The 13,594-nt window shown below is 43.3% G+C and overlaps 1 protein-coding gene across 1 annotated transcript; it reads right to left on the bottom strand.

Moving 5' to 3' along the window:
- On the bottom strand, nt 1–11,910 carry LOC119169422 (uncharacterized). Its single transcript, XM_075888565.1, has 4 exons — nt 11,641–11,910; nt 5,956–5,978; nt 3,816–3,857; nt 1–280 (listed from the first exon to the last, which is right to left on the bottom strand). Exons 1-4 carry the CDS (start codon nt 11,678–11,680, stop codon nt 56–58), a joined length of 330 nt encoding a protein of 109 aa, XP_075744680.1. The 5' UTR covers nt 11,681–11,910; the 3' UTR covers nt 1–55.
- Nucleotides 11,911–13,594: the final 1,684 nt, after the last annotated feature.

Genomic DNA, 13,594 nt, shown 5'->3' with positions numbered 1-13,594 from the left:
TACGTTTGGTGCACTGGCGTTGTTTTTAATTAAATACAAGGACATAATATGTGTTTCATTTCCCGATGGGTATTTCAACTCCAATGCCGACGTTGGCGTCCGGCTTGCCCTTGTAGGTCTTTCCTTGTTGGCGCAGCACGTCCTGCGAGACGCCTCCACCGACGACCACCTTGGCACCGTTCTGTGCGCGATAGACGTCGTATTCGCCACGAACTTCTGCGCCACCTTCGAAATTGCGCAGATTGCGACCTCCTGCACCAACGTTTACGTCATAGCGGAACTGCAAAAAATGAAAAGGCAGATACATATGATTCGGTGATAACGGTTTTCGCTGCTAGGTGACATCAGTTATTTCCGAAAACTGACTTCCTGAAACCACAATACGTTACTGAGAGACGGCGCAGTGGAAGGCTCAGGAAATTTATATATTTTGTGTACATTCACTCACACCCCATAGTAGAAGAACCTCTAATCTTTTGTCTCCACTGAAATTCAACAGCTGCAACCGGGGTTGAAACCGCGATCTTCAGACTCGTAACAGAGCACTGTAACCACTGATTCACTGGGAAGGACTTTGCAACACTACGTAACAAAAGTTGTGGTGAGCGAAAAAAGTCAATATTTTTGTCCTAAACCCAAAGCAACAAGTATGGCAATCACAGCTGTTATCGTTAACCACTAGGAAATTCCGCCTCTCAGAGTGTAGAACGCTCTAGCATTCATCAGGAGTTGGCCACACAGCACTGGCGCGAGAACCAGTGCCGCCAATGATGCAGGGGACGTCGCACTTCAATGGATGTACAGTGAGACCGGCAGGAAACGGCTGACAGCAATCAGTGCCTGTTGAAGTGCTCGATTGCATCTATACGTGACATTTGCTGGCTGCACCACGGTAAAAACACTGTAGGTCCGCAACAATTCTAGTTCTTTCTGAACAAAACTTGGAAAAATTGATCAGTTGGTCAGGTTCAATCTTTCCTTGTGACATGACGTAGAACAAGCGTCAGCAGGGGGAGCGAAAATGTCTAGTATGTCTCAATTGTGAGTGCTTCCCCTTGTAAAGTTTTCTGTCCTCAGATTACGACAATAGAAGACGGCATGCTTAGTGCTTCGCGCGCAGCGCTTTTGCGGCAGTGAAATATGAAACACCATGCGACGCCGCTTGCGCCATAGTATAGCAGACACGGTGTGTCCGATTCACGCAGTAGTATTCGAAGCCCCAATGAATTGCCCGAGAATCCAGTACGAATGATTCCTGCATACTAATTTGCGAGCAAGCGGTGGCGCCAGCAGAAATTCGGCATCAGCCTATGCGTAATTACAATCACAATCAATATTAATGTCGAGCTTTACTTTACGTGCTTAGAAGATAACTGCTTGAAGATCTTGCGGAATATAAATGCGCAAGAGTTTAAGATAGAAAGCTTCGCTTCTTTCACGTGCACGCAGTTGAATTTATGCACTCCCGTTGCATGCCCTGCGTAGGTCATGGTTTCTATGGGGTACTAGCTGCCGCGAAATTTTAAAACAGTCCAGCGCATTTCCCGAGACGTCACCCGACTTGTGGCAGTGATGTAGTGTTCCAGTGGATTGTGCACTGGCTCAACACTTGCACGGTTCTCACTCGAACCACCTGAGGTGAACCGATTGTCTAACTTGCAAGGAACCTTAGGCGAGGCATCGAAAAAAACGAAATAAATGCACGACGTTGAATAAACATGCCAAAGAAAGGGCCCTGCCGAAGACACGCCTTCTCAAATTACTCTGTATATTTATGCGACATCACATCGTCTGAAAAATGCTGCCATATGATATCATGTACACCTGGTTTGTTTCTACTCATTGCAAGTTGAGTGCAATTTTTTTCAGCTTCGTGGGTGTGCACAGGGTGTCCCATTAAGGAGGGAGGACGAAGTCTGTCCTCAGCCTTCCCTCACTCCCTCCGCCCCATCATTAGCTACAAAGCACGTGCCAAAATGAAACTGAAGCGATGGTGTGCTTGCCACAATGACATGCATTTTGTCCCCATCTTCCCGGGTGTAAAAATGGGAAGTAAATGGCTTTTGTAACGCAAGCTCATCAGTGGCCTTCGGCCAGCATTATGAAATATGTGAACGCATACTTTGCCCTTTGCTATTCATCTCTGGAAACGACGATTTGTTGGGCAACTATGTCATGCATGGCCTCTTCGAACATTGGCGAGAGAGGTTGGACTGGTTAAAGGTAACATGTAGGCACACGTTACGCTGCCCTCACGTAAGTACGGAAATCCCTGCCTCCTCGTGCGCACATAATTGTTAATCTACAAAGGAAGGCCTCAAAAATAAGGAACTTCCAGAACGCAATCGATGCGCAACAATGGGAGCTAGTTCGCCGATTGGTTGGATTATGCTGTTTAACGTCTCAAAGTGACTTGGGCTATGAAGGACGTTGTAGTAGACACCTGCGGTTAATTTTAGTTAACTAGGCTGGCTGCTTGGGCTTGCAGATCTGGTATGATGAAGGGTGAAAGTGCGTAAGGAGAAAACAGATAGGAGGGCTGACACATTTAGGTCCCTTGGGCTTCTTTTAGGGGTAATGATGTCGCAGAGTGCATGAATTTATCTAAAAAAATTTGGGGACCCTTAAGCTTCACCTATAAGAGTTGAACGCGATAGTGAAATCCGGCTCCTAGTGCGCCTTTCAACCGCTAAGTGCATACTTATTCATAAGTTTTGTCACACACACACACACACACACACACACGCATGCACGAAATAACGCACGCACAAACACACACACACGCACGCACGCACACACACACGCACACACACACACACACACACGCACGCACGCTCACGCACACACACACACACGCATGCACGCTATAACGCACGCACAAACACACACACACACACGCACACACGCACACACACACGCGCGCGCGCGCGTATTTTTGGTGGAGGCGAACTTGCTTGAGGCCTGCGTGCTTAGATTAGAGTGCACGTTAAAAAGCCCAGGTGGTTTAAATTTTCTTAGCCCTCCACTACCATGTCTCTCATAATCATATGATAGTTTATGGACGTTAAATTCCAACAGCTATAATTATTCCTAAAGGAGATGTTCATGCTATGACGGGATAAAGACACATGCGTGCAAGTTGGCTCGTAATATTGATACACAACAGCCGCTAAGCACGGCTGCATGAAAGAGGAGGACGAAGTGAGTTTTCGTTTGATGCTGGTCTGGCGCCATCTTGCTCGTCGAGTTCTGTGCGCTGTAAATAGATCATTAAACAAGTTACTCGTAACATTATTGGTGGAGGTGAACGACCCCCGTACCTCGATGGAGACGCGCAGCGGTCGCACCATCGGCGACCTTTCGACTGCTTCGATTGCTGGTACTACCTCTACCCCACACCTCCACCAATAATGTTGCGAGTAACTCGTTTAATGATCTATTTACAGCGCACAGAACTAGATTAGCAAGATGGCGCCAGACCAGTATCAAACTAAAACTCACTTCGTCCTTCTCTTTCATGCAGCCGTGTTAAGCGGCTGTTATGTATCAATATCTCTGTACTGGCAAGAGATTAGGCGTCTTTGCTTCACAATACCTTAAAGTGAGTTGCGATTCTTGTTGCCTGTTATGCTTCTGTCTTGGCAATACGTATGAAAAAGCAGCACCAAAGGTCATTGAATAAGCATTTCAAGAGTCCAATGACAGCTGCATCTTGTATAGCTACGGAGTGCAAATTGATAACATGAATCTTTTTCTTGCCACGTAACGCTTCTTTTTGAATACACAGGTCTGTTCTAATAACGATGAGTACTTACGCGGCTAGGCCTCGGACGGAAATTGAACTTGGGCAGTCTCCTCTGCAATACAGCAAAAAGTGATGGGTGAGCACGGTACGCTTGGTTTCGGTCATCTAGATTCTATAAGGCTGAGGTGTGCAGGTGAAACGTGTCTGTTTTGTTGCTTGGTTTTGCAGTCATTCCCGTACTGCAAACAATTCGTTGCTTAAGACGTTGTCTATTCGTATGATTCTGTTACTAATTTACTTGTGAGATGAATCATTGCACTGTGAAATCAGTTCAAGCACTCCCCTTTTTTTTTCCTGTTGAAGATTAAGGCCTATATAGGCATACATGCTTCAGTCCTTGAGCTATGATGTGTGGTAATCTTACTGAACGACTATATTTTATGTGGGCTTAGACATTCGGAAAACGCTGCCCACGTGCCCACAGCCGTGGATATCTTGCCATTTTATCTCGGCTCTATAGTGCCGGTCGTCAACTTCCTACTAACTGAGCACGAAAGCGTCAAGAGCTCTCTGAAGACTGCTCTTCGGAACATCTAGCTGCCCCATTTCGGCTTTTTCTATATTTAGTGTTATGTCTGGTAAGTAAATAGAAAGCACCCACATTTTCTCGATGAATAGCTTGTTTGTGGTCAGAAATATCTAACCAGGACTTACGCGGAAGTGAACACAAAGCACAAGACATAAGGTTACGTGTTATTATAATTATTTCCTATTGATTCCATTGTCGAGTTGGCAAGTCACCAAGTGGCGCTCTACTCAAATGCACCAAATAATGCTTCTCTTGAGATCTGAGCTATTTGGAACAGCCTCCAAGTGTTTACTTTCCTGTTTCGTCTTTATCTAATTATACGCGCCCTTGTTTCAGGAAAAAATAGGAGGTTGCGTATAACGCTTCGTAAACATTTCCATTTGTTCACGCTGCGACAAGCGGGGCCAAAGATAATAGGCTCTTCATTCGAGTCAGGATATCTTTAACTCATAGATTCTGCCACCAGCGTTGCTATGTCATATCTTGATCACGAGGTGTTACTTATTACCAAAGAATGCTGAGAACGTTTGCCTAGCAAAGTATTCTACAAGAACAACCAGAGGTTGCACGAGTGAAAAGGCCTTTCAGGCGTAACGGTATTACTGCTGCAGCTGCGTCTAATGGCAATGATAGCTTTAATATTCTTCATAGCAATTCAAACTCTGCTAGGCATTCCTCATTGGCAATTATAGGTTTCTTTAACGCTGCCACAAACTGCGAATGCAGTACTTTGTGTTATTAGGCAATCGTTATAGTACGCACGATATTTTGAATGCAAAACACTTGCCAGTAACTTTTATTGTCGCTGCACCAATGTTGATAGGCAACATCAGCACTTGCGAGAAGCTGGTTATCTACATGTGATTAGAACGTGAATAAGAATTTCTCTCTATTGGAGACAATGGCAGTGAAGATTATTGCGTCGCACTCAAACTGTTGCAAACATTGTGCTCAAACAGCACTCGTGTTTTGCATCAGTTAACACGACAGCATTAATGTAACCGCCAAATCTATCAGGGTGCCCTACAACGGATGTGACGCAATTACACAGACGCACCTTCACTGCCAGAAAATTGTACTTATGCTTGTGCAAGTGAAACTAGGTTCCTTGCTTACTGTGAGTTGTATTTTGGCGTTCTTTTTTTTACTTTACCAGAATTCTTGAGACTAAATGAATGCGCTCTAAATCAAGCTGATACGGTATATAATGTCAAGAAACGCTGTGGGACTAAATAAAACGAACAGATTGAAGCGAGGCACTCGGTTATTCTTTTGATCCAATTTAATGACCTACCAAGTTATGACAATAAAGCCGAAAAGAGTATAGGGTACATTACCAAAATGTTTTACTGCAGTTTAATCATGACAGGAAACATTGAGGTGTGGTGCAAGGTGTAAAAAGAATCAATTGCGAAGTAATCTAGTGACAACTACAAGAAATATTCTGTTGGTTTTGTCTTTTTCAGTTGCATTACATATACCCCCCATGCATATAAAGTGTACACGCGATTCAGTGTATGTCACACATCATGACAAGAGTGGTAGCGACGCCATCGAAAATTCGCTTTCAGTATTGAAGTAACTTGAATCTACTGCGATAAAAAATACGTATGGCACTTACGTCAGCATTGACCACTACGGCAGCTGTGAAGAGGGGAAAAAAACGTGTCAAAGGTGAATCAACAAAACGTCACTGTCAATTTTACTCTTAAAAGTAAAAATAGTAAGCCTAGAAATAATAATAATAATAATAATAATAATAATAATATTAATAATAATAATAATAATAATAATAATAATAATAATAATAATAATAATAATAATAATAATAATAATAATAATAATAATAATAATAATAATAATAATAATAATAATAATAATAATAATAATAATAATTCCTGGAGATATAAGTACAAAAATAAAGACATTATTATGAGGCCTGCCGCAAGAGAGGGCTCCGCAACTTTCGACCATTTAGAGTTCTTCAACGTGCACTGACGTATCACAGTAGACGGGCCTCCTGCATTCCACTCCCACCGAAATGCAACCGCCCCGACCAAGATGGCACCCATGGCATGAAGATCAGCAGCCGAGCCCCGCAACTACTACGCTACCACGGCATACGTGCAGGAAAGTATTATGTGCCTGCAAACGATTTTGGCACACGCTGACGTTTGAAATGAATTAGCGAGAAAAAAACGTGTGAGTAAATATTGATCCCATCATCATCATAATGATCTTCCCAAGGTCGGTAATCATCTGGTAAACATTGTGCGACGATGGGACGTTCCGCTTTCAACAGACATGCATGTGTAAGCTGGTGCATGTTAAACATTAAGTTGCCACAGTAAAAGACCAAGTTGCTCAGAGCTCAAAAGATATTACTCTCTCCTCTGTATGTGTATGGTGCGGCGCCTTGCGAATAGATCACGAAAGGAATTCGCTAACTCAACACCTACACGAGAGAACGTGCGAGACGCGACGCTTCAGGCACCGGTAAAACGAAAACATCCCAGTATATCGGCTATCGCATTTCCTTGAAAAGCGCTCCGTGATCACGTCAAAATCCCGAGAATGCCAGCCACAGCTAGTGTGTTGGTCACTTCGCTAAATACGAAACGGCGCCGCAAGAGAAGATTCACGCTCGAAAAAACAACAACTTTTCTCATTACGATATTCTCGGATGTTTTTATTGAGTAAACAAAAACATGCTGAAGTGGTATAAATGACATGTTTTGCATGCTACCACGCAGATGATTCCAGACAGAGTGGTCTGGCGGTTGCGAAAATTCCGACTGTTCGTCACAGCAGCCGAGAGTAGTGAATAGCGGCACGATGAAGGGTATAGTTATAAAAACAAAAAACAAAATGACGCGTCTAGGGTGTCTGTCTGAGCTTCGTCGGCGCGTGTCGAGGAAGTATATAAAGGCTCGGCAGGTTGCGGTGGCTGCTGGCCTGCTCGGGTCAGCGTTTCTTTATTTACCACGAGCGTTCAATAAAGTAACTTTTCTCTAACACATCAAGGCAAGTTATGTTTCGCAAAAGCACGCTTTTCTACCTCAGGGTGGCATACGCTGCCAAAACTGTCCTTCTCGGCGTGACATGAGGCATAAAAGAAAAGAACGGCAGAACAAGCATAAATTATGAATGATTCTTCTGAACATTCAAGCTTGATGCAACCTTTTACTGCTTCAAGTTCAAATAACTCAGGTAGCCTTTGTATTCAAATTATTTTTCACTCACCAAGTGATTCATTCGAGTAAGGCATTTTAAATATTTCATTACCGTGCCCCCCAAGCGCACAATCAAGACGCCTGAAAGTAAGAGGCGATCGTCTAGTGTGTGTCTACCTTCTTCTTTTAGGCCTCATACGGAAACACTCATTGCTTGCACTTACATATCTGTTGGGAAGTGTTCTCAGTTAAACACCAGTTTCTTATTCTTTTTGAAATGAGGTAAATTTTTTTGATGATCTGCATATCCGCCTTTGGGTTACCAAGCGCAGAATGAGGCAACAGATATATGCAACAGGCTTTGACATGAGACCTCCATAAGGCTGCGGATATTTTAAAACAATAATTTATTTTAAACTAGATATACATTTGCACTTGATATGATTCTTACAAAGCTCTCTATCGATTCTGAAAAATTGCAGTGCATACAACGTCATTGTCAATGAAATATGCTGATTGAAGGAGAAAAAACGCTTTTCGCATTTTGTGTTCATTATGAAGTCGCTACACAGATCTCTGTGATAGCTTCCATGTGCTACGCCCTTGCTGTAGGCTCATTTCTCACTATATGTATTGAGTGGTGTGCGGAAAGTAAACCGCTGAATCCTGTATTCTCATTTTTTTTTATTGATGCGCAGCATTTCTAAGTGAGCTGATGCCAGTTTGGCAGTCTATCTATCTATCTATCTATCTATCTATCTATCTATCTATCTATCTATCTATCTATCTATCTATCTATCTATCTATCTATCTATCTATCTATCTATCTATCTATCTATCTATCTATCTATCTATTCGCGGTGACAGCTGGAATCAAAGCCATGCTTTCTGCCCCGCCGCGGTGTTCTAGTGACTATGGTTCCTGACCCGGCAGCTGCCCCGCAGGTCGCGCGATCGAATCGCGGCTGCGGCGGCTGCATTTTTGCCTCCCGTGCACTCAAACTTGGGTGCACGTTAAAGAACCCCAGACGGTCTAAATTTCCGGAGTCCTGCACTACGGCGTCTCTCATATGCATATGGTGGTTTTCGGACGTTAAACCCCACATATAAATCAATATATCAGCCCATGTTTCATGCATCGTAATCAAGTTTTCTACAACAGAGCTACGCCAACACTTCGAACTGTTCATAAGAAAAGACTCAAATAGCCTCATATTACGGCGACGTTAAACTGGTTGCAGTGTACGCTATTGACTTTGCTAACAATGAAAAGAACGTTACATGTATACGTCTATGATTTCACTTTTGATCAATACGGAGGAATACGACGGAAAGCATTTCTTATTACATGCGCATCATGGCAGAGCAATGTGCAATCGATTTCGATAAAACTGACATATGTACTCTAACGTGAGTACCGATGGTACGCCGTGTCATTGGATGCCTTAGGGCGTCACTGAAATTGACCTGTGAACCTATGATCAATCTTGTATCCAGAAGGGGAGGGGGGTGTCTATTAGTTTCTTCTACTTTTAAATAATTGCTTCCTCAAACAGGCACAATTACCTAATTGCTTAGGCTTTAATGCCAAGCGGTACAGGGGGGGTTCAAAAGTTCCAAGTCCACTATTCTATGTGCTTGTATAAAAGCGGGGAACTTTGACTATAGGACTGCACTTCTTTCTCTTTTGGAAAAAAACATTCCTCTGAGACACACATCGCTCAAAACGCACAAAGAAGTCGGTGCGAACTCGCAGCGCTTGAATCGATGGAATAAAAACAGTGCTATATGGGGCACTGTTTGCCTACTGCTTCGCATGATACCGACTGCCAGGATTAGTGGGAACGACCGTAGTTTTCTTCCTCGTTCTCACTTACGCCACAAATACTCTGTTATTAAAGAATATAACCCACTTTATTCCCTCCCTTACAGGAAAATGCAAACCAGAACACGCTTTCACTGAGACAGGTCAATCGATAGATCGCTCTAAGTCTTGTGAAGCAATAGTGCAGATGTGAAACGCCGATCAAAGATCAAACGTATACAAAAGGAGCACTGAGTGTGAGCTGAGATTTTGTTCTTTTCGCCATCGCTTTAGATCCACGCTGTGCCTTCACAAAATGTGCGATCACCAAATCACCCAAATGTGCATCCTTCTACATCGTAGTGAAAATAATTTCTGCGTGAACAGTACGACCTGCTTATGCTGCTGAACACAAAGACAAACAAGGCGTTTCCTGAAGAAGTGCTCTCTATAGCAGCTGATCTTTGTGCTCCGGCCCGACGAGGAATAACCGTGTGCTGAGCCATTAACAGTGAAGGATCATATACCATGAATGGTACCTTCAAATTTCTGAGGTTCAGCATTGCTAGACAATACCTAAGGGCCCGTATTCACGTACTCTGTAGTTGAGCCTCTGTGCGACTGGCCTCTGAAGCCAGGCTCATCGCTGCGGCGTAGTCACTTTTTGCTACTCAGAAGCAGGCGCCGTATCGCAATCTTGTAACCAATGAAAGCTTTCAATTTCTGGTTCTGTGTCAATGGGAACCCAAGAGCACAAAGGGGACGAAATTTCTGCATGAACAGATGCACCCAAAAATTTTCTTCAGGCTTCAATTCACCAAATATCCATGTTCTTTATTAAACAAGGCACAACAAACTCAGAAAAACTGTCGTAATGTGACTTTGCGGTCAGGCAACAGGGTGTATGAAGGGCTAATCAATTTGCGACCACGAATTTTTCCAAGCTGATATTTCATGTAAACTAATAGCGCTTTTCGAAGATGAGAAAAGAATGTGTTACATATAATCAATGCCACCGATGACACAGCAGTTTTGCATAAGTGAAAGGAGGAGTGAGGCCCATATCTGTGCATTCAAGAAAATGAAATGGGTTCTCTGTATTAATCACTGTAGAAATTAACTCTCTGTCAGCGTTCAATGGAGCTCGCTGGTACAATTGTGTAAATAAATTGAAATGTACTTTTACGGACGAATGTATAAAACAAAGCCGAATGTAGTAAGTTCCGCGGGTATGTGCTCAGTGTGCATATGGTACACAGTGTTATTGTGGCTGTTGTTTCAGTGAGGCCTCTATTTCAAAGTATCAAGCAGACGCTTTGCTTTGATTATATGACAGTTAATGAAATTGTTCGGAGGTTTTCCGTGCTAAGTCAAACATGAAACTTTGAGTACGAGCATACCAAAAATGGAACCGCTATATTGCTTGGCACCGAATGTGCTTCGAGAGCTATGCACAAAACTGTCCCTTCGCTAGAAAAACACGACCGGCAGATAATTGACACTCTATCTGGGTTCGGAATCCCTCAAAGCATGGTCCTCTAGTGCTTCATGCGACTGGCCTCGTCTCATATCTACTATGATTCTGCGTTTTTTTTTCTTTTCCTGTGTGCATTTTTTTTACTCGTTCCCCAGTACTTTCGTTTCTGAGCCATCTCTTGCGCTTTGGTGTTGGCATAACAGACGCATAAGGCAAATATTTTCTCAAAGTCTAGCCTTCCACGTCAAGGGGTGGTGCACATCTTTGTCCAGATAGAATGATTACCGAAGAAACAAAGTGAGCACACAGACAAAACTGAGGAAAGAAACAAATGATATAGCAGCATTTATTATAATTATTACTAATATCCTCAACAATACTACTACTAATACTACCGCATTTACTGTTACTACCATTATCACATTAACTGAAGCCAGGACACCACAGAACCTAAGCTGGTGCGCCAAGTTGAAGCACCACATTGGGCTACATATACTTAGGTTTCTCTGCAAACAAACTACATACTCAAAGGTATGAGGCACGTCACAGTCGAAAATTTCTGCCATGTTTCGGTCTAGCAGAGCCACCTTCCATGCCAAGGTGTAAAGTAGAACATACCAAAATAAATAATGTTGTACGGGTTAATTGTAACAATGAACTCGAACCGGTATATGCAATGCAATATCAAAAGAAAATACTTTCATAGTGGTTTAGAGGCTCTTTTGATCAATGCAATGTGTTACTGCACCTGCATCACACTGAACAATAAAAAAACAGTTCTTTGTCTAACTATTTTTTCTCAAAGAATGTATCTTAAAACGCGCCTGTTTGCTGATCGCGTTGAACACTCACCGGCAATCACAACCAAGATTATGAGAGAAAGGCGCCACATCTTCGATGCTTCTTCGGTCGACTTTCTATGAAAGCGCGAGGTGTTAGAATGTGCGAAACACCGACTACGGTCCAAAATGCAGGAGTTCACCCCTATTTATGCACCGGAATCTCTCTGATAGTACCCTTCAAACGCAGCTACGCCCACTTCGGAAATGCATCGGAGGTGAGCGAGCAGATTGCACGCATGCAGTGAAACCACTGCCACCAGGTTTCACTTTGAACATCGCTCTATGTACCCTGAGGTCAGTATGCCTTCGGAAGCCACAGCGCACTCCTTTGTAATATCTGCTCGTGCACGGGGTTTCCTGGGGCGGCGCGCGGATGACGGATGCCCGATTGCAAGCGGTGCTTATGCAGACGAACGTCCGGCTTAGTTGCTTCCGCCACGTGCATGATCTTCGCCTGCAAGAAAGCAACATATCAGTGAAACTCCTACAAACAAGTGTCTGATGTGGTGGAGATCTTTCTGCAGAGGTACGAGGCCTATTCAAAAAAGTAATGGCCATTTCAATTCTAAAAAACAAACGTTCGTCGGGAAAAGTTTTCATTCGCGTGTTTAGTACAAGTCTACTTTACATTTCCACAAAACATTCGTTAACATCAACGCGCTCTTCTTCCCGCTGCACCAGTCTCTTTAGACCCTGTGTGTTGAAGTTCACCACCCGGAAATTATTTTCTGTTTGCATTGGTCGGTAAGCATTTTCGGTACCACATTGCGCACTGTTTGCGATATCCGAGCTTTTCACCTACTGTCATGTGAATCCTAGTGTTACCACAAGAGGACGTTTATTCCCCAGACCAGCAGCACTCAGCCATTGTTCTAATTGTATTTCTTGGTTTACTTGGAATTATTTTGATTCTGAGGCTTCCACCACTTCCCTCTCCATCGTTAACATTTGCGCCACCATTTGTGCGTTCTCGACTCCAATCTCTGGCTTTTTCTTCACTCATTACTTTAAGCCCACAAACTTGGCACAACTCCCCATCATTTTGAGAAGCTTATGATGCCTTGGCACGCAAAAATCAAAATACAGGTTGGCGTTTGAACAGGCGGGAGGAATAATTTCGAGGATGTTGTCCTCTGCATTTCCCTACAAACAGACGCCTACAGGGATAGAACTATAACAGCGGTACATTCGAAAGGCTCAACAGTTGGCACTTCACAAATAAATGTCCATTTCATGCGTAAAGACTTAGGTATTACAAAGCGACTCTTGCTTTTTGAGTTACATTCTTGTTAACTTCAAGACAGGTGACATTATATTGTGCGACACTCTCAACCAAGTATTGTAAGGCACACAGTGCGCAATACTGTTAACTATACGACAGCACGCAACCTACTCAATTTTTTGTTTAAATACGGTGCAAAATACACTGGGCCTCTACTGACTGCTCAAGGACCACGACCAAGGAGTAAAAAAAGTTTTCGTCAATGCCTGGAAGATATCTCCGGGGCGTGACAAATAGGGCTAATCAGGACTCAATTGAGGACCCTAACTATGCGACATCACGCCTTTTCATTTCTAGTAACAACATTTACTATTCACAAATGTTTAAGAAGAGCAACTGAAGAACAGGACGTCTTCGCGCAATGATGATCTTCGCGTGATGATGAGCATGGCGCGAACAGTCGTCACTAGGACTGGTGCGGCAGGCCACCGCTTGCCCACGCGTGCGAGTGTGATCGCACTCAAAAGCAGCTACTTGAACAAAAAAAAAGACACAGGGAAGGTCCTCGGCACTTTTCTTTTCTCTTGCCATGTTCCTATACTAAGTTTCCGGTGTTTTCGTCGGGACGAGAGAAGAAAGAAGGCAATTGCAACATCTAAAAAATATTTCGAACTCTGCTAGTACTGGACACGCTAAAAATTTTTGCGGCGGCAAAGTCGTGAGTGAATAAGCTCCATTATCG

This window comes from Rhipicephalus microplus, chromosome 3 (assembly GCF_043290135.1).
Source record: "Rhipicephalus microplus isolate Deutch F79 chromosome 3, USDA_Rmic, whole genome shotgun sequence".
In the NCBI taxonomy this organism is placed as follows: domain Eukaryota; kingdom Metazoa; phylum Arthropoda; class Arachnida; order Ixodida; family Ixodidae; genus Rhipicephalus; species Rhipicephalus microplus.
Note: the sequence above shows the minus strand (reverse complement) of the source record. Positions and strands in the feature narration are given on the sequence as shown.